We start from the raw sequence: 22500 nt of genomic DNA on the forward strand, positions 1-22500 counted from the left end.
CGTCCCATACCACCGCCTTGGCGTCGAGTCGTACCTGGACGATAGCGCGCTTGCTACAAGAGTCGTTCCACTCACGGACAGAGTCTCGACGTAGTCAATGCATGCCCAAATGAGGGTAGCTAGGCCTCTTATTTATAGTAATTCTCAAGGCCCCCAGCCATGTTCACACTTGGCCTCATGGGTTGTCTCAATCCCGAGGATTAAAAGTAATCCTCCCCTTCTTTAGACTCTTTGTTTAACCCTCACACTTATCCACGTGTATAGAATACTACGACAATTCTCACCACGGGATATTATATGGTCATGCCCGTAACACAATGCATGTTAAAGAAGGAAGTTTCTATTTTTCGCAATTGCACTTGAAAGTTATAAAAGGATGAAGAATGCTCACAGGTAATGATGATCATTGAAAGTTGTGTAATTAGAGAACTGTAACGATGTGTGCTCATCGCATCTACTTCAAGAATATTCTTCCATTTTTTTTTCGTGATCTTTAACTCTCACGCCATATAACAGGGTTAATTGGTTTAAGAAACTTAATTCTATATTGATCTTAAGGGTTTTAGGAATTATTGTAAACAACAAGAAGTATTTCTATTTTTATGTATTATAAGTTGTGCATTTGAAGAAAGAATTGCAAATTGTTTCCTTGTAAATTGAGATCGAAGACAGATTGTTATGGAATTTTTGGCTTGAAAATCTACACACAAAATTGGTTTATGTTTTTGGGAGATGGATTCGTGTTTGTACATCTTAATAATTGGCACACCATCGTCTAGAGGTTTCTACAAGGAACATGGAAAAATTTTCAGATAAAAAATCCGAAGCCAAAGAAGAGATTATGAAGAATTTTTTTTTAATGAACAACAAAATTCAGACCTTAAAGTCCACTTGATATTGCCATAGAACATCAGCTGAACCCTATAGATCATCATATTGACAACGTAGTGTATGGACAAATAACAACCAGAATCCAATAAGCATGGTGTGGAGATGTATGTGAGCATGGTATGAGGTGGAATTATCCCATACCTTCTTTTTTGTTGCATAGCTTGTAGTTTTTGCTCCACTTGTTTCTCATATGATATCATTTGTTTGATCAGATGTTGGTATTAGCCTTTGTATCACAATAGAGGTGAGATGAAATATCTCCTTCTGTTTTCTATATGTATATTTCTCAAGTAATATACTAAGGTGTATCTTTCTTTAAATAAATAGATAAAAATTCAAACCTACGACACTTGATGTCAATAAATCCAACACTTGTCCGATTGAGAAACATTCGTGAAAAAGTTTGGGAGATTGTTCTACCCGAAGGTCAAGTCTGGGTAATCCAATTACCAGATGCTAGAGACCTTCATGTTAGTTGATTTACCCAAAGGTTCTTCTAATAATCAATTATACGATGGTATAAAGCCTTTGGTTAATTGCATTTACCCAAAGGTGAAAAGTTCTTCATGGAATTCCTCAAAGGTCACCCTTCACATGCAATTCCACGATGGAGAGCAAGAGAAAAAGAAAGTCATCAATGACATATGTTGTTTGTCGTCAAGTAGTAGGGCGAGAAGGGAAGGACCATTGACAACCATTGTCCTAGAGCACACGCATACACATATATTTACTCAAACACATTATATCAAAACACATTCACCCCTATACATGAATAGACACATGCAACCAAATAAACTCTTACAAACCCACAATCATTTGTGCATAAAATTCTAGCCCTTATTCACAGACATCTTATACATACACATATACATGTATATACATTTACTTACGCATACAAGTGTACAAGTAAACAATACACACATACATATACACATTGTATTACACGAGCACTTATTTCTGCATACATGTAAGCATTGATCTATGAGCGGGCACACATTCATGAATGATTTTACAAGCTAGAGTACAATCATACACTAGTTAACTAAAAAGAGCTACCATTTGCTTGCAAGCTACATTCTTAGAAAGGTAATTTTAAGTGCTTGTCAAGTGGGAAAATATTCATAATTCAAGCGCAACCCCATTATCAAGGATGCAACCTTCTCTAGTCTAGGCACCCAAAGGTTGCACTCATCTTTCACACGCATGCATGTAAAACAATGTGCAATGCCTTGATAGTGAAGAACAATTTATTGTATAAAAAGATGAGAGGGTGGTTTTTGGTATAGAATTTAAAACAAAAAAGCAAAATCATTGTAGTATGAAGTGAAATTAAGCTAGAAAAGTTTCTTGTATATGTGTATTGTGTTGAACAAAATTATGATGCATAAATGCGTAGATGTTGCCCATGATGATGTACTGCAAAGATTGAGCAAAGCAAGAAGTACGGGTTTGTCTAGTCATGCTTCCAAAACAACCAAGATATGAGATCATTGTTTTGTTCATCAAACCCTTTTGGCACAAGAAAGCTAACAACTACTAGGTGTGAGTTTTGACAAAAAAAGGAATGGTAATTGTGTGCATTTAAACCTCCGCAACTATATGTCATCCACGTTTAAGTTATTTCCCCAATTCTATACCAAAAGAAAGTCGACTTTGTGGACTATCCAATTATTATAGCTCCATTGATTCTTACAAGTGGATTGGATGGGGTCAACAAACTTTACATATGATAGATTTGACATTTCTTTGTTGGTGCTTTCGACTCTCAAGTTGTTCACCTATATACATAATGCAAAATGGCTACCTCTAAAAGGTTTATTGGGTAAATAATGCAAGTAACTTGTCTCCTTGTAACATATCACAAAACCAAGTATATCTTGAAAAAGTAGCCAAAAGAAAACATCACTTTCAATGGATGTTGCCAAAAGTTTACAAATGCAACATTGCTTATCCATTTCCTATAAAGAAAGATGATACCCCTTCAATGTATTTCATATCATCTCTCTCTATCTCTCTCTCTTTGGTAAAAGCACACAATTGTATTAATTGTGTAAAATCCACAATTACAATTTACAACTTACAACACGGATTAGGCTCCTCTACCTACCTATGCCTATGTAGGGAGAGGGATGTCTTGTATACATATATGTATACATCACATGCATATATATAAATTTATAATATATCACATTTTTGCACATGCATGTTATATACATGTGTATGTAGGTATTTACATATAAGACTTATTTTGTTCTACATGTACATGCACTTGTAGATTTGATCACCCTCATCCCCCCCACCACGATTTTAATGCAACCAACTCATGTTGGGGCAATGACATAACTACATAACTTGATCTCCCTCAACCTCTCGACGAGAACCGGTGAAAATTCGCTTTTCCTCGTGCTAACATCAATTAGGTGACTCATGCAAGAGTTTTTAATTCATATTAACTAGGAGATGTGAAGGGCGGCTATTGGTTTGGGAAAGTACTCTATGCCAACATTTTCCCACTATTTGACGAGAAATACCCAAAGCATCTTCTCATACAACAAAAGAACATGGGGATAGATGGGTGCAATTCAATATTTTGTCAGTAGCCATCACGTACTCATCCCAGGGTAATATATCGTTTATCCCTGATTTGCGACGAAAAGGATATATTACCTTTACGAGTGGTGTGTCATGTCAAGGGAGGACCAAAAGTGACAACTGGGGTGAGCTGAAACAATGTGAAGCCACAGTAACACACGTAAACGGCGAGACGCGGAGGAGTTCTAGAAGGAGTGACTAGGTCCCCCATGAAGTTCATTCTTTTGAGAGAGAGAGAGAGTGTGTGTGTGCGTGTGTGTGATAGAGAGAGAGAGTGTGTGTGTGTGATAGATAGAGGGAGAGAGAGAGAGAGAGAGAGAGAGAGAGTGTGTGTGTGTGTGTGTGAAGAGAGAGAAAGGCAAGTGTCCAAAGGGACCCAATGGTGAGAAGGTGTGCATGACCACAAACTTTTCAAAAAAACAGGGCCGCCCACCAAAACCAGGGGTAAATTTAAATTAGCGGTTTTCTGGTTTTTGTTTTTCTTTCTCTGTTCATAAATACCACCCGCCCTGTCCCAGACCATTCCCCTGTTCACTAGTTGTTTTGTTAGTTTTCTAAAAAGGTTACCTCTCTGCAGTTCCCATGGCTGCTTCTGCCCTGCTCCTCTCTCCTTGCCATGTGAATGAGGAGGGTTTTAGGTCTGTGAAGGAGGCCTTCTCCTTCACTGCCACTGAGGTGGGAGATACTAACCATATCATTCAAGAGAGCGCGCGTAATTCCTCTGTTCTTCATGATCGAGCACCAGCACCATCATCATCACCAAAGGATAAAGCAGATATTCATAATACAACAGAGTTTGATGCTATACACCATGTCCATAATACAAATTTCAGCTTCAGGTTATGCAAGCTTCCCATCACAGGGTCCACCTCTCTGGTGATCAAAGATTTGGTGGATGAGGTGAAATTGGGCTTACATGCACACCAGATTCCTAAACTCGCATCGGAAGGATCAGGAGGAGTGTATTTCATGAAAGATGAATGTGGTCTAACGAATGTTGGTGTGTTTAAGCCTATGGATGAAGAACCCATGGCTATAAATAACCCTAGAGGTTTCTGTGTATCCAACCATGGAGAAGGATTGAAGAAAGGAAGCAGGAGTGGTGAAGGTGCCCTCAGAGAAGTGGCAGCTTATCTCCTTGATCATCCAACATCACATCCTAACCAATCTAACACAAGATCAAAGAATGAAGGCCAAGGCTTTTCAGGTGTTCCTCCAACCACTATGATTGAATGCTATCATAGTTCCTTCCATTATGCTTTGGGTTCTCAGGCTTCCATCAATAAAGCAAAGAAAGGATCACTCCAACGGTTTGTTCATGCTTTAAGCTCTTGTGAAGATATGGGTTATTCACAATTTCCGTTGGAAGAGGTTCACAAGATCAGTGTCCTTGACTTGAGGCTAGCTAACACAGATCGAAATGCCGGGAACATTCTCATTTGCAAGGGAAGTGATGGTGGATTGAAGCTTGTCCCCATTGATCATGGTTACTGTTTGCCTACCAAAGTAAGTGAATTATTCACGTAGCTAAATATCTATAAATAATAAGGCAATATAATATTTGGGAATTGCTTTCATTTTTTTCTGTGGGGATGCTGTCTCACATGAATCTCATTGTTGATGTAAATTCAGTTTGAGGATTGCACCTTTGAGTGGCTATATTGGCCTCAAGCCCAAGAACCATATGGGAACTTAACACTCAGCTACATACAGTCTCTTGATGCTGAGGAAGATATCATGCTACTTCAGAAGAGTGGGTGGAGACTTGGGCCACAAATTGCTCGTGTTTTTCGTGTTTCAACCATGTTGCTCAAAAAAGGTGCGGCTGCTGGTCTTACACCTTTCCAGATCGGCTCCATCATGTCTCGTATAGAATCCTTCGATACACAATCTCCTATTGAGGTTTTGCTTGAGAAGGCTGAAGCTCTACTTCCCATACATGGGGGAGAATCAGATTTCCTTGGCATTCTTGCTAGCTTGCTTGATGATTACATCATATTGCTGAAAACCCAATAGATTTGGAGAAGTTGAGACGTTCTCCTCTCATTGTAAATCAAGATTTTTCTCCCAAAGTGTACAGGCTAGGGGGAAAGGAAATTAATGTGAATACATCTTGTCAATGTTGTCATCATAAAAATGATTTAGTTTAGCTTGAATCTCCTTGGAGAATGTTATTTTACATATTCACGTGCCATTTTGATACATTCATTGAAACTTTCTATGAGAACCTGCTATATGATTATCGAACAAGCCTTGGCAATATCATCTTGTGGAATTATGGGTGAAGAGTGAGGGGATCTGAGTAACAGTGAGATTATCTTCAGTTCCTAGAAAACGATATAGTGGGGTAGAATTATGGGTGAAGAGCGAGGAGATCTACAGAAAAGTGAGATTATCCTCAGTTCCGAGCAGCAAACTATGGGATCACATTTCCAATTCTGGAGCTGAACCCTTTTAACAATGATGAGGTGGGTGGAGCAAAACAAACTCTCTGAAGCTTGTTTATGACAACCCCAAACACAAAAATTGTTTTCCCTATTTAAAAAGACTTCGCATTGGATTTCCACAATATATATATAATTGAGATCCTCTCTTTATTAATGTTACCATCTGGAAGGAGAAGGAACAAAGGATGACTACAAAGGAGAGCATCGGCAAATTCTCGAGACCACCACATAAATATGTGATAAAAAGTGAGTACCTCACCATTCCCCAATTGGTACAATTACATTAGCTTAACATTTATTCACTTGTATGTTTTGAGATAATAAGCTCTCAATAGTACACATTGCATGTTAACAAACATATGATGGAGCACCTCCCTTGAATAAGAATGTACCCTCCTTTGTTATGTGTACTTATATATTCAGTGTGAAGGATATCTTACATCTTGATGACGTGCATTAGAAATAATTCTCTAAATACATTATGTAGCACAACAGTAGTGTAATATAATTTCCAGATGCAATATTAAACGTCAGTAAAAAATGCCGCAAGGTTCTTTTGATATTTGTCACCTATCCCATGGCTTCATTAATGTACTAATTTGGGTATTACAGCAACTTCCAACATTTTTTCTGATGGGGACTGAGGACTAAGACCAATCATTTCAGCACAACAAATGCAAGGCAATCTAATATGAATCAATAAAGCATTTGGATGTAGAAAAGAGGCACGCATATTTCCAGATCCAATTAGAGTTCAAATAGGCTTGGTTTGTATAGAATCCATCTTTGAATGCATGAGATTTGGAAGAAGGTTCATTTGGTCTATGTTTAATCCATCTTCCTATTTAGAATTGTACTATATTCTTTCACCAAGTGTATATATGACGATGGGGTTACCCCCATGTACTAGGGTACAAGGTTGCAGCTGAAGAAATTTCAGTCTCATTAAACATATGGTGAGACTATGAAATTTCTTCGGTTCCAATACTATATACTGGTTGACATAGAACCACACTGACCATAATGGAGAATAAATGTATGCTCCACTGAAATGAACGACCTGATTGGCTGTCTTTATCAAGACCAGGGTCATGTTTTCTGTCTTAATGAATGGGCTGATTGTATTTTGTTTTCTTTTTCAAATTCTGGAACATTTACCAAGTATCATGGACAATAAATGTATACTCCACGGTAGCAGATGAGCTGATCGTGCTGAATTTATCAACAGTAGGGTATGCTTTCTTTTTCAACTTTCAGATCATTCCTGCTTTTACCTTTTATGCATTATCTCATATGGGTTCAACAACACTTAACTCTTCATCATGCTGGTCTGTACTACATCTCAATCGATAAACTAATGAACCAATATTAGTCTTCTTAATTTCAACAAAGTTTGAACACATCCAGTTATCACCAATGCAGAGAGTTAAGCATAACACTGATTCTAACTTTCTGATGGCCCACCAATGTGATGCAGTTGCCAAAAAGTTTGGTCATGTTTGATATTCTATTCACTCCGCATCAACGGTGGGTCCCTTTCTCTTGCTCTATTCGATCCACGCGTCTACTTGATCCATCTCTCTTAGCTTGTCAATTATCTTTGTGGCCTCATCTCCTTCACCGGCAGCAGCATATATATTTGCCAATGTTACATGATGGGCAGGGTTGGTTTTATCCAATGTTAGTACGTGTTTTACAATCCTTTGACCACGTTCCAAATCTGCTTCAAACCTACAAGCACCCAATAAAGTCGTCCATGATACAACCGTAGGTTCGATTCCCATGCAAATGAGAAAACGCTCAGCTTCATCAAGCTTTCTTGCCCTAACAAGAAGATCTACTATACAATTATAATGATCAACTGAAGGTACCATACCATGGTCCCTTTCCATAGAGCTAAAGCATTGATAGGCTTCCTTTATCAACCCTGCATGGCTACACGCAGAGAGAATATTGACAAACGTGATTGTATTTGGAGTAACACTTTGCTCCTTCATCTGAAAAAAGAGACATAAGGCATTCCTCGCTTGCCCATTTTGAGAGTAAACAGCAATCACTGCATTCCACGAGATGACATCTCTCTCTGGCATATCGTGAAACATCTGATGGGCATCGATGAGAGAGCAACATTTTCCATACATATTCACCAATGCATTCCCAAGATTCACATCCACAATTAATCCATGTATTATTATACGAGAATGCATCCGCCGGCCGTCATCTATAGCTATCTGAGCAGCACATGTGGAAAGGATGTTAATGAAAGTAACTCTATTCTGATGTGGCATCATCTCAAATGTCTCTAAAGCATCACCATAACATTCACATTTTCCATACATATTAAGAAGAGCACTCCCGACAACCACATCAACCTCTAAGCCACTTGCTTTCACACTCGCATGGATAGACTTTCCAATGGGTAATGTAGTGAGAGTCACACAAGCATCAAGGATACTTCCGAGAGTATATTCATCGGGAAGTATATCTTCTTGAATCATTCGGTTATATAAGGAAATGGCCACCCATTGTTTCTCGCTTTGGGTGGACACAGCAATCATTGCATTCCACGAGACTAAATCTCGATCAGGCAATTTATAAAACAATTCCTTAGCATCATCAAAACTACCACATTTACCATACATATTGAGAAGAGAAGTGCCCACGACAATATCAGTTTCAAGGTCTCTTTTCTTTATAATGGTATGTATGTTCCTTCCCTCTTGTAGAGCTTGAGGCGTAGAACAAGCAGATATAATGCTAGAAAATATGAATTTGTTTGGAATCAATCCATTAATACACATTTCCTCAAAGAGATGAAGAGCTTCTCCGTACTTTCCATGTGATGCATATGACGAAATCATGGCATTGAAAGAGAATACGTTCTTTCTACGTATTGTTGTGAATACGGAAAGGGCATCTTCACATGACTTACATCTACTATACATCTGAACGAGGAGGTTTCCGAGAAGCCGATTTTTCTCAAAAGCATAATGAATAGCACAAAAATGGAAGCGCATGCCATGGGAAAGCGATCTAACTGAAGAGCTCCAATGGAGGGAACGACAGAGGTTGTCGAAATGGAGCTGATCATGATGAGGATCACGGTTTTCTGCTCTGTGAAGAGAATCAGAAGGTTGCAGAATATCGAAGGGCAGGGAGAGAGAGAAGCTTGAGATGTGCCGATTAAGCTTCAGGAGATGAAATATGTTTTTTTGAGCAATGGTTCTAGCTACCATGCCCCTATTCTCTCTCTCTCTCCTTCTCTTCCTCAATTTCTTTTTGAGTTCAATTTCTGTGTCCTGTTCACATAGAGAGTTCAACTTCTTCAATTCAATACTCTGGACTCTGTGTCATTATATCATCACTTCACATGAAGGGACTTGAAGAAAACTTTTTTATGATTATTTTTTTGTGTGTTTTGGAGGGGGGGTGGGTTGTATTGCACTTATATGGTCTACATTGAGTAGATTCGAAGACAATCGGCAACACTTGTTATGACCATATGCATAACCCTTTGCAATCAATGGACTAGTAGGCATTAGAGCATATGACTCATGAGGTTGTCACATTGTCACGTGTCAATACCTAATGCTCCGTATGGACAACCATCTCAAGATGACCCCAATGTCAACGTTTCAAACAAAAAACATCTCCAACATCAATTATCCAATGAATGATACAATAAGGCAATGTATTTCATTCTCACCTAAGAAGCGAACATCGTTCGGTCCAAGAAAACAACAAATGGATGGACTTTCTACACAACCAGCCAATAAACTTGCATACCATTTTACCCAGACCAAGCCCATGATCTACACTCTCATATCTTTTACATGACAATGAGGCACAAAAGTTAAATTGGTGAAACAAAAGAATAATAAGAGAAGCAAACATGAGGGTAGCTTGTCATTTATGTACGATAAAACAATACATCATGTCCAATATTGCTTGTACAGTCTTAATCTTTGTCTTGTCCAACCATGTAGTTGCACAATCATAATATGTGCATATGCTAACACAATCTAGATTATCAGAGTCCTAATATGCATATGCTAATAATATACTCATAAGATAATCCCTTATTTAAAGATGTTCGAAGAATACTTCATGTTGCAAGCAAATTAGCATATCCATCAAGAGCATTTGAACAATTCATGTACTACAAAGAACAAGTGAAGATTACATTAATTCATGGTGCAACAAGAAGAATTGAAGAGTACATGCTTAGTACATTTTTTCTCGTAACAGATAGCATTTTATATAGAATGCAGTCATTACATCAGTTTATATTGTGTAATTGACTTACACTGTATTCTGCCCTCACAAAGCAATTCAAACTCCCAGGGAAAGATGACAACAGCAAATTACCCCGTGTCACAATCAAAATCTCCAATTAATAAGCAATTTACAATTGCTTAAATGTAAAGTTGTGCATGCTTCACATACTTACAACATGCATTCTCTATGGTCTTATTAGGAACATTTGGCGAGACTGGCTACATTTCATCTAGTAATTTACAAAAGGAAACACTGGACTATCATCAAGCCTTTCTATGTATATTCTATATATGCATTATGTGTTCCCTTTTTTGGGTTGCAAAATTATATACAAAATCTACTCTATCTCTCCTCTTGGTAAGGTGTCTCGATTTGATGTGATGGTAAAGACGTGTGTGTGTGACCATTTTTGGCATCTCCATATGCCATCTTCATGTTAAAATCTTCGCCCAATGCATTTTCATCTGTAGTTGTATAACACAACAAACACTTCCATTAAATCTTGTCCTAAACCAAATGTATCATCAGATGTCATAATATACTCGTAGCAAACCATCATCGAGGTAATCCTAAACCAATGCAATATCATTCATCTTTATATACCATGGCAACATCTTAAACACAGAAAAGCTATGAGCTACAAACATAATTAAGCATTTACTAAAAAAATTGGCAAAATATCTGTTAAATGAAAACTAAAATTTTCGTGCATTATTACTACTGTTAGGGTTTCATAAGATATAAAATTGCCCAATTATCTATTCTTAGTGTTGAGGTTCCTAAAAATGCACTATCAACCAAAATTTCTATAAAAGGTCCTAAACTATTGCATTATCATCAGTAGTCATATACCACAGCAAACCTTGACTCTACTGTGGCCTAATGCAACTATATATTTATTGAAAATTTAAATATGCTTACTAAATATGGAGACTATTGATCTTCTTTTCGGAGGGCTCTTCCTCCGCAGCTCTCCTGAATACAAGAAAGTATATTCTTTAAATATTAGCTTTTGTACTACGCAGCATCTTCAAAACCAAATAAGGATTTGCATTTTTACCAACAACTGAGGGCATGGGATTAAAAACATCCAAACTCTTGAATGTATACCCTACAAAATTTGCATCTTTAGAAGGCAGCATCTGCCACCGAGAAGAATTTTGTTAGTCCCCGTGCTTTGAACCAGATTTTGTTTCATACTTTTAGTAGATGGAGCAATACCTTCCGCCATGGTCCGGATTTGGATGCCCTACGCTGGTTATTGTCCACCTGCATCAGCTATGCAAATTGTTATTTGCACACACGTAATCATAACTATTTACCCCGAGGTAGAGAACCAGAAGGTTCAAGATAGGTTCCAGTTGGCGATGCATTAGACCCCTGGAATTGTAGTAAGATCACATCCCATGCACACTTTTCATCAGTTCTCTCATTCCAAGTCACTTTTTTTGTAGGAATTTTGGTTTGCTTAAATTACATCAGGATTTTTTGGGTGGAGAATTTCTCTCTAGGCTTCTATTTGCATAATCATATTGTGATTTGGTTTAAATTAAGTTAATTTTTCATTAGGGATCCTAGATCTTACGCAAATAGAACAAATCTTTAAGCTGTGATATGTTGTTCAACTGCGAGAACAAAATAGGGATCTAAAACAGTGCCATATAGATATCAAATCGTGATTTTCAATCAGCAATGCCCACTAATATCATTAGCTGGAAACAAACTGAGCTATTCCCTGTAACATATAGAGATTACATTTGGCAAGAAAAATTTGTATACCTCTTCAAACTTATCAAAATTCTGGGTGTCAAGTTCACCATTTACTTGTGGTTTATACGCAGCCTCCATTCGGTAAAGCTTGTCCCACTGAATGCCATTGAACCATGGATGATTCTGTAAATGAGATTAAGTGATGATTGAGTGAGAACTGCTTTAGATATTAGAAAGCTTCAATCAAGAGCAACACGGTTGTAAACCTTAATTTCATCAATGCTTCTTGTTCCAATCCGATGATCAACATCACAAAGAAATCTACACAACAGCTGCTTCGCTTCTTGTGAAAGCGTAAGTTCATGAGGAAATTTCAAAGTCCTTCTCCAGTTAACAATCTGGTTCAATTGAAAGAAAAAAAGATCAATGAAGTATTGACTTTTGAACAAGAAAAATTGGGACACATTGAATACTCCACAAGATTCTGTTTCCACAAAGACTGAATGTCCCCAGAGGATTTATTGGGACAGATAAAACTACTAAGAGACAACGCTATAAACGTCAGAGTTCTAGATAAAATAAGGCTATTCATTGTTCAAATGTGATTTCACTCGCCTTGCAAATAAACTTATCTCTGCCATTAGTACCTTTTGTTGCATATTCAAGTTCACTAGGAGAACACTGTCAAATACATTTCACTGCATGCAGTGTGGTCTTTTGTGACGCAAAGCTTAAGGAAGTATGCATACTGGATTACACATGACTTATTCAGATTTCATATTAATTTTAAACAAAACCTTGCTTGGATAACGCATGTGATCCACTGTCTCATATTTACAAATGTATTACACAAATACTGAAATAGGCAGCCTTATTCATTAAACAAACATTAATATTCGTCTTTGCACTACCTTCAAATTCATCTACCTCTTTCGAGAGAATGTGTTAGGGATATTATAGTTAACAAATCAATACTTCTCCTTGGAGAAGAAACAATACATGTGATAAAACATCAGCAATCAGGATATGCTACAATTACAATTACAACAAAAATTACTGAGATACGTAGCCAATTTTCATTAATTAAAGCAATTTTCTGAATAAAAAGTTCCTATGGTATAATGCACGCTAATTAGATACAATGCTATTCCTATGATCTCGCCCATTCCAACTATACAAGCAATGCATTGCTATGAAAAATCATGCAGAGCATTTGTACCTTCCAGCAAGTTGATTCTGAATTATCAGAATAAAATGGAGGATAACCGATAAGCATTTCATACATGATTGCTCCAAGAGACCACCTGAGAGTGGACAAATTACAAAAGTCAAGTCTCGATCTCTCTCTCCCTCCCTCCCTCCCTCCCCCCCCCCCCCCCCTTTTTGCAGTAGTTGCAAAACAAGTTGTCCTTATTTTCCAGATTTTGCATATTATTCCTCCCATACTTTGATATCATGGCAGACCCATTGATTGATTCTGGCTCAACCATTAGGTTCCGTCAATTTCATTTAAAAGAACAATGGAATGACTTTGTTTTCTTAGCCAATATCTGCACTCCACTTGATCGAATTCCTTGCTAATACCAGAAATAAGTCATAGATTCGGTCATATTCTGTAAGCTCCTTGAAGATGGTTGCATCCTTGGCACAATCTCCTTTTATCTGCTTGTGATGATAAATTTCTTGCCACAAGCCCTTTACTAATGTATTCACTGACACATATACCTGGGCTGCATCATGAGCCTTTGAGTCTGTTTCATTGTATCCCATATCTATTTTGTAGTGTCAAAGCAAACACAGTTTCCACTAATTTCATGTATCATCGAATTCCAAAGCCATGCCATGATCATCAAATCTTTCTCATCCAATGCAACAAATTTTGGGTTACCTTCCTTTACTCCATTCGCAAGTATATGGTTTTGTTTACCATTACCTTTGAGGAGTGTACAGATGACCTATGACCATCTGAAATAGTTTATTTTCCATTCAATTGATTAGCAGCTGGTATATTTGGAAGTTCTCCACCAATCTGAAACATAGCAGTCTCAACAGGTTGCAGCATAGACGCACTGCTAACTCCTGTTGTTTTTGACATTCATAGATTGCAAGTGAAGAACTTGGTAAGAGGAAGTTGGAATGGCAATGAAGGCCTCAGATTATAAAAAAAGGGAATCAGCAAGAAAGGGCTGAATGGTACAGGTGTATGAAATCTGAGAGCAACTAGGATGATAATTTAAAACAAACAGGGTTTCTCTATACAACCTAAATAGATGTGATTCAGCAATGAAGGCTGAACCACTAAGAGTTGTCAATGAAAACTGCCAGATCTAAAATAATTTGAATCGGCAATGAAGGCTGAATAGTAAATGGCTGTGCAGATGGAGAAGGAGGCTTGCAGCAATGAAGGCTGCAGACTGAGAAAGAAGCTTTCAGAAATGAGGCAAGGAAGAGCAATATACGAACCTTAGATGCCTCTGATACCATACTCCTTTGCTCTTCCACGGGGCTTTATGCTTAATATAACTTTTCATTTCATTTTTCTCCCACCGTCTCGGCAGCCTAGTTATATAGGGAAGCTGCTTAGTATAGGTACAACTTAATTTTGCCTTATTTTAGCAGACTTCTGTAAGATACGCATGGATTTGGTTTTGGGACTCATTGATCACAAAACCAATGTTCACATGGATTTGGTTTTGATATTCATCGGGCAGCCTAGTTACATAGGGAAGCTGCTTCGTTTATGTACAACTTAATTTTGCCTTATTTTATCAGACTTCTGTAAGATTGACATGGATTTGGTTTAGGTGTTCAGCCTTGTGCAGACGTTAATATAGCATTTCAGTTCTGTTCCTTCCTCCCGTCTCCCTCGTGGCAGACTAAAAGAAACCAGATGATGCCCTCCATAGTAGGAATCGGCAAGGGTTTGGTTTCGGCTTAACCGGTTAGGCCTGAAGCGGTTTGGGAGTTTTCAAACTTGAACCAAACCGATCCCTAAACCAGTTAAGGCTTAAGTGATTTGGCCAAATCGATTAGCCTTAACCGGTTTGGCCCAGATGGGTTCAGTTCAGCTTGAGCCTTGCCAAACCGAGTTCAAACAGGTTAAGGAAACTCAAGCCTGAAATGAGCCAAACCAAACCACCAAACCGTTTAAAAACAGTTTAACGGCTAAGTTCAGGCTTGAGCCAAGCAGTTGCCGACTCCTACTCCATAGGCCTAGACTACGTGATGAACTCAATCACAATAAGTACAAGTGTATTCTCTAGAGGAATGATCACTATCAAGAATGTGGGGCATTTTTTCAGAATTTGAGTACAGCCTGAAGAAAACACCAAAATGTGAAGAATCTAAGGGTTTTCAAGTTTCCTCCCCCTTAAAAACACAAGACAGCCTACTTTCAGGGTTTCAAAATCTTGCGATCTCAACATAATTTTGACTTCTCATTACATAGGCTCCAGAATGTGAAGATTCTAAGGGTTTTCAAGCTTCCTCCCCTTAAAGGCAGCCTACTTTGAGGGTTTCAAGATACTGTAACGTCATTCAACTTGGACTTCCCGAAAAGAAGGCTCCAGAACTTGAAAGCGTATAAGGTTTTCAAGTTCCCCCACCCTAAAGGCAGCATACTTGAAGAGTTTCATAATGTTGTAACTTCAACATAATTTTGTCTTCCACTCAGGAAAATCAATTCTGCATGGGCGAGAACCTTAATGGGACAGTTACCCTTACCAATCACATTCCATGCCATAACCCTTCTTTGATAACACTTCAGGAGCAATGTAATCCGGTGTACCAACAGTTGAATATGCCTAGATAAAAAGAAATGTAGATATATATTAATGCCTTTGTGTCCAAGAAAACGTTCATTCAATTAACTTAAGATATGAACATATCTTTATTTAAGAAAATGAGATATATCTTTGCAAAAAAAAACTAATTAAATATATAGGATAGTAAAAGGAAATTACTAGAGTCCTTCGATTTAATTTCCATCGTTGTAATTGTTCTTGTTGAGTAAGCCAAGGTTCTCCTCGTTGAGAACATCCATCAATATCCATGGCTGTATCATTGAATGCCTCTTCATCAAAAGGTGACATAGCACTACAATCTAGTGGCTTACAAAGACCGAAGTCAGATAGCTTCAGGTGTCCATTTTTGTCCAAAAGGAGGTTATCAGGTTTAATATCCCTAGAGTATAAACATAATGGAGAAATTAGAATATCATCTAAGTTATTGGATCGTGTTAAAAAACAATAACGAAAAATATTCTGAGATTTAGGCCAAACGTAAATGCAACAAGCATCAGCACAGCAGAAAAAGATTAATAAACAGACTTCAGAAACAACACAGGCTAAAACATATACCATTTCGATTTCTGTTTCCTTTGTATATTAATATATGCATGTTTGTAGATACGTATGGACATCTTATGTATCTTAAAGACGAGCTTGGAAAACGAATCCTTTACCTGTGTATGTAGCCATGTTTGTGTATTGACTCTATTGCAAGAACCGTTTCTGCAATGTAAAATCGAGCTTCATCTTCTGTCAATATATCTTTCCGGGTCAAGAGAGTCATCATGTCACCCCCAGGTAGATATTCCATGATAAGGTACAGATATTCTGCATCTTGAAATGAATAATACAATTTCACAATGCACTCACTATCAACCTCAGCAAGCAGATTTCTTTCAGCTCGAACATTTTCCACCTGTCAGACAAAATCCATAATGTCACAAGTGCCTGGACTATACCACTTGAGTTTAGAACATTCATATTAAAATATTATAGTCGATAAGCTACCTGTCCAAGACTGAGCATTTCAGACTTCTTAAGCTTCTTCACTGCATAAATTTGTCCATTTGTCTTCAGTCTACATAACCTGACCTGTAGATTGCATCAGTTAGACAGCTTCACACTATAAAACAACAATCATTAGAGATCACAACCAGCTATAACAGTTTGGCAGACCTTATCCAAGGATTTACATAGAGAAATCAATTAAGTATTGAGCAAGTATTCTGTGTTATTAAAAGAATAGAGAGAAGCTCAAATTTTTCCATCTACAATTTCAACTTAATTATAGAGACAGTCACTGCTTTACATATCAAAATTAGAAAGTCACCGAGTCATTAGACGATTTTGCTAAAGTCTGTCTGTATCAGTTATCAATCCCTTCAACCCTCATGCTACCAGGCTCAAACATGAATATAGAATCTTAATGTCCCCACCCATCTCAGGATACTTTTCTCGAGAAGATTTCTGCACACTTCATTGCTATCACAAATTCCTCTCCATCTTCCACCTTATATAGCTATCTATTTATCAATATCTGCCACCAGGCCCCACTTTTCAATCAATACACGTCCTATTGTTTTCATCTCTCCCTCTCCATTTTTCTGAACTTTATTCAAAATTCTACGGCACTATTTAAAATGTGCCTTGAACAAAACAAATTCAGGAACCTCCCACTCGAGTACTTGCTCATGCTCAATTGAAGTTTCTCATCAATTACATTATATGCCATTTCTTAACCAATTAGTATTCACATGTTGTTTTACAGGTAGTGGAAGGCCTGAATATATCAAAAAGAAAAACCGGTGATTAGATTTTGAATCCACAAGACTCCACCCAGGAAACATTTACATAGATGCTCATATAGAGCACTAAGTTTGGAGTTTACAAGCATCATCCTAAGTAAGAATTTGTATTAGATAAACCACTTCCATGACTATGCATATGAGGATGCAAATGATCAACCTCTAGGAAGGTGGAAAGTCATGCAACATCGAAACTTTCAAATGACAAAAAAATTCTTCAGGAAGACTTGGTCTTAAGAGAACAAAAGAATTGTGCAATCTGAAATAAATAAAGAATCTGACAATAGGCCAGAATGTATCACTTCGCAAGGGAAACAAAACAGATTCAAATCATGTACGTAAATGAGTTCTCTCTTCATACAAACATTTTTATTCTACATCCAAAACAGGTGTGGAGGATATTTGGCAGTTGAAAGACCAGTAGTATGAATAAGAACGTACCCACTGATAAATATGATGTTTCAGTAAAGAAGGATACCTCACCAAAAGCACCTCGCCCTATTATAGTCAAAGGTTCAAAGTCATCAACACATAGCTTCTGCCTTTGCAGTCTCATATTTTCGGTTTCTTTTCTTTCAAGATCTTTTATAAGGCTTTGATGATCCTCCTCTGAAATACATGCCTCTTTTATTTTTCGTTCCAGAATCCATCTCCTGTGGTCAAATTATAAACATAAATATAGATATAAACATAATAGAAACAGAAATATAACTTAATCGCTTCTCACTAAATACAGAAGATGCAGGTAAATAAACAGAATCAAGGAATGCACAGCATCAACAAGACTCCGGGCTTAGGATAGATATCTTTCTAGTATCATAATACAAGCAATGTAAGATTTAGTTTTGAAAGCTACTTCTTAAATAACATTGCTTAAAAAAACAAAAATTTAGCATTCATAGAGAAAGGAAGATGTGGGAGGCGTGATGTCCACCCATATAGCATCATTGGAATGCTAGTACTTATATAGAAAAGAATTTATTTGGTGGAAAAAAAGGTACGTTTGCTTCTCCTACAGTAGCTTTGTTTGAATGATAGTATTTTGTACAACAATAAAAAATTTAGTGGAAAAAAAGAGGTACCTTTGCTTCCTTTCTTGCATATTCTTCATTTGAGATTTATAATGATTCTCTATAAACTGTTTGGTAGCCACAACTTTCTGCCTGGTCTCATTTGATGCAAGGATTTCCTCTTGCAGACCAGAACTAGGAGAGTTAGAAGAGTCATCATGAGCCATATTATTCAACTCCTCTTCCATATCTTCAGTGACAACTTTAAGTGTTCTGAACCTTGCAGTATCCATGATTTCCATATCTTCCATAGCTTGTTAATAGATGTTTAATGATACTAGGGTAATTTATCAGGCTAATAACTCAAGGTTTTGGGTTCCAACCCAATTTCACATCTTTGCTCAACCATATATCTGTTTTCCTAGACTACATGCCACATCAATGTATCGAACTCACAAACTCACAGTCTCCAAATAGTAGACACAACCAAGTCAGCTACGACTCAATTGGCTCCTGCCTGCTGTTAAGGGAATTATTTAATCTTTGAAGTATATGTACTATTTCTCCATGCGTGTTAGTGTGGAATACGGCGTGGCATAGTACACTACATCAAGTAAATGCTGGATATCCCTTGCATTTCGAATTTGAAGACGTCTGGAAACAGCTGGCAGGTATAATTCCTCGCAAGAGATTCAGATAATGAGACAGAAAGATAGAGACGTAAACCCAGAGATAAAAAGAGAGATCTACCTGTGAATCAATACCTGGAAAGCATCACTGAGAGAATAAAATAATCTTCACTGATGGAATCAGAATCTTTGACAGAAACGCTGGAAATAAGCCATCCTAACTGGTCGCTTTAGATTCCTTTCCGAAGGAATGAGAGGGAATTGGGGTCCTTGAACGGGTGGAGATCGAAGGAAAACAGCAGCGACAAATTCCTGTATCGCGATTTGCTGTGAAGGGAGCAATAATGCGGAGCGAGTGGAGGGAGGAAACAAGAAATTAGAGAAGGAAAAGGAACTGCGATTCAGTGACAAAGGGAGAGCGCGGGGTACTGCAGGACGGCGTTCGCCATAACTAAAGCCATATCCACACAGACAGACAGACACAGAGAGAGAGAGAGAAAGAGAGAGAGAGAGAAGACTGACGAGGAGAGTATCGCGTGCGTCCATCGGAGAAGATGCCATCTCATATCCACGTCAGCCTCTGCGCCTTGCCACGTGGACCGGTCACGTTACTCCCAGCGCCACGTCACAGTCCACGTCAGATGCACCCCCCCCCCCCAAGCCACGTCAGGGCCAATCACCGACCACCGGACCATGACGTGGACTGGACTGGACCCAACACTGTTATGCAATGGGCGCTCTGGCCCGACCCCAAAAATCACATGTACATTTTCTGTTTTCTCCTTCTCGTCGATAGCAATGGGCACGGTTTCGGCTCGAACCGAACCGTTAAGCCATGGTTTAACGGTTCATTGGTTCCCAAAAAAATTAATGGTTTGGATTTTTTTATAAACGGTTCGGTTTCCATTTGGTTCGGTTCTAAAACTCGGGTTTATAGGTTTGGTTTAAAGGTTTATAGGTTTTTGGTTAACTTTTTTTTTACCTTAATAAATATTAATTTAATGGTTTAATTAATGGTTTTTTATTTATTTAATTAATTTAACTTAAATGTTTATTTAATTTAATGTATTTTTGTTTATTTAGATGTTTAATTAGTTTGATTTAAATGGTTAGGTTTAAATTTTTTATTAAATGGTTTGGTTTGGTTTCAACTTTTCCCTAAACGGTTTGGTTTAAAAATTTTATAAAATGGTTTGGTTTGGTTTTTGTTTTATATAAACGGTTCGGTTTCTTTGCCTTGAAACTGAACCGAAGCGTGCCCATTTCTACTCATAGAGACAATGGCTTATTTCATAGGGATGGACTTTACATTCTTTATTATCCTTCTTCCTTGTTTATATTCGTGTCCCCAAAGATCGGACAATAAAGGGAGGGCATCAACATATGAAGTATCGTGTGTAACGTGGCTTCTCTCTCTCTCTCTCTCTCTCTCTGCAATCTACGACTTTGTAATATTCGAAAGGAAGTGCATATCCAACCATAATGTAAGTATACAGTGTAAAGTAAGTCCTTTTCTTACAACCTATGACTCTATAGCCCTTGAAAAGAAATGTAGCTTCATGCAATAAGAAGGTGTGAAACATGTAAGTATATAGTATTATGTAAGCTCTCTCTCTCTCTCTCTCTCTCTCTCTCTACAATCAATGACTTTGTAGCCATCAAAAAGTAAATATAGATCCTACAATAAGACGGTGTCGACATGTGAGCATACAGTGTAATGTAAGTTCTATCGAAAATCTATGACCTTGTCGGTCTTGAAAGGAAAAGCGGCCTAGTATGTATACTAGTGTTCACAACTACCACCTTGAAACAATAATGTGTGTATATAGCCTCTATCATACCTATGCTTTCCATGACACAACACTCGATGTAGTTGGGTCATGCCAGTATTTTCTTACGAATGTTGTGCTTCCTTTTTATGCATTAGGCAATAGGAATTTCTGAGACAGTGCCTTTCGGTTTTGAAATAATTTGGTCAAAATGTTACCTTGTCATGCTTTAACATCCAAAAATAAATATATGAACTCATATAGTCCTTATTCTTGATAGATCTTTTAGAGAAGACGCATGCAATTTTCCCAAACTTTGAATGTTCATGCTCCATGCTTCATTATTGCCTTGTTTGTGAGTACCTCTCTCGTGGGCCTTGACCAACTAACCTCACATCGAATTAAAGTTAGTCCCTTTAATTCACTATGTAGATTGTGGATTGTGGATTGTGGATCCCGGGACTAACTTCCTAATGAGCTGATGTTAGATGGTATAAAACAATGACGTGTAACATTGTACTCTCATTTATACTCTCATAATGAGTAGTCTAGAGTTTAATAATGAAATTATTGTCTTCTTCCTACCAATATTCAATGTTTAGGTATTGGTCTCAATCTTTTCACTTGTTTGATCGTCATGACTCTATTGCCACTTTTGCTTTCACTAAACACCATCATTGTGCTCTTCTATTCCCTCGCTCGTGAATAGGTTCTTCTTATGTTGGTTTCATGACATAACGACAAAGTATTTGATTGTAAAAACAAAAAAGATGAGTTGGCTTATGTGGGTGGCATGCCATGCCAAATTTCTCGAAGTGGACATGTACATCAAGTCCAAAATCTAGCATAAAGACATTGACTTTGTAGGATGATTAACATGGGATATAATTTAAGTGATATGATTCAAAAATAATATACACAAATGTATAAAAAAAAAATCTCACTACATGAGAGATTGATCTCATGCCATTTGTTATTGGTTTATAGGCCAAAGCAACTACAAAAGCATCACATCGTGATCAATCTTGCTTCTAACTAGTTAAAATGAAGGGTGTCTTATTTGTGGTCACATACCTTACCATTCACCCTCTAGGAGGCACCCAAGAGTATGATACCTTGAGAAGATTGATTTGAAATACTTATAGAGAAGCCTAAGCTTACAAGGGTCATTTTTTCATTTTGAAAAATTCGTATTCTAAACTCGAACTCAATAAAATTATACATTACTTTTTTAAGTCGTTCCATATCTTTTCCCATTAAGCTAAACTCATGTTGCTACATTCTCTCTCTCAACATTTCATGGTCCCTATTTGGGACCATACAACTAGACTTGTGTCTATATGCTTCATCTCATATCTTTTCCCATTAAGCTAAACTCATGTTGCTACATTCTCTCTCTCAATATTTCATGGTCCCTATTTGGGACCATACAACTAGACTTGTGTCTATATGCTTCATCTTCAATTCAAGAGCATAGAAAATGACATTATGTTTTTCATGTGAATTCTTGTCTTTCAAGGCTTGTTTTCTATATGATGGTTGGGAGATATTACCCAATGCCAATCTTTGAATCTGCCGTCG

At 37.6% G+C, this 22500-nt stretch overlaps 3 protein-coding genes across 6 annotated transcripts; 1 reads left to right on the plus strand and 2 right to left on the minus strand.

The window, feature by feature from the left end:
- Positions 1–4001: 4001 nt before the first annotated feature.
- Positions 4002–5602, plus strand: LOC147852936 (phosphatidylinositol 4-kinase gamma 3-like). Its single transcript, XM_087332963.1, has 2 exons — positions 4002–4989; positions 5116–5602. Exons 1-2 carry the CDS (start codon positions 4066–4068, stop codon positions 5497–5499), a joined length of 1308 nt encoding a protein of 435 aa, XP_087189089.1. The 5' UTR covers positions 4002–4065; the 3' UTR covers positions 5500–5602.
- A 968-nt stretch (positions 5603–6570) lies between these two features.
- Positions 6571–9189, minus strand: LOC147852937 (pentatricopeptide repeat-containing protein At2g13600-like). Its single transcript, XM_087332961.1, has one exon. It carries the CDS (start codon positions 9164–9166, stop codon positions 7478–7480), a length of 1689 nt encoding a protein of 562 aa, XP_087189087.1. The 5' UTR covers positions 9167–9189; the 3' UTR covers positions 6571–7477.
- Positions 9190–10088: 899 nt separating this feature from the next.
- Positions 10089–19407, minus strand: LOC147852938 (uncharacterized). 4 transcript variants are annotated; one of them, XM_087333374.1, is made up of 14 exons: positions 19272–19407; positions 18594–19185; positions 17990–18164; positions 16715–16798; positions 16381–16622; positions 15881–16100; positions 15642–15721; positions 13138–13222; positions 12185–12316; positions 11988–12101; positions 11430–11486; positions 11269–11350; positions 11130–11183; positions 10089–10672 (listed from the first exon to the last, which is right to left on the minus strand). In XM_087333374.1, exons 2-14 carry the CDS (start codon positions 18830–18832, stop codon positions 10551–10553), a joined length of 1686 nt encoding a protein of 561 aa, XP_087189500.1. In that variant the 5' UTR covers positions 18833–19185; positions 19272–19407; the 3' UTR covers positions 10089–10550. The 4 variants fall into 4 exon arrangements, with proteins under 4 accessions (XP_087189500.1, XP_087189502.1, XP_087189501.1 ...); XM_087333376.1 differs by having other exon boundaries at positions 11430–11477; positions 19272–19406; XM_087333375.1 differs by having other exon boundaries at positions 19286–19393.
- Positions 19408–22500: the final 3093 nt, after the last annotated feature.

This window comes from Azolla caroliniana, unplaced genomic scaffold, assembly GCF_043228905.1.
Source record: "Azolla caroliniana isolate FFs.n. ecotype wild unplaced genomic scaffold, voAzoCaro1.0.p SCAF_17, whole genome shotgun sequence".
Lineage (NCBI taxonomy): Eukaryota > Viridiplantae > Streptophyta > Polypodiopsida > Salviniales > Salviniaceae > Azolla > Azolla caroliniana.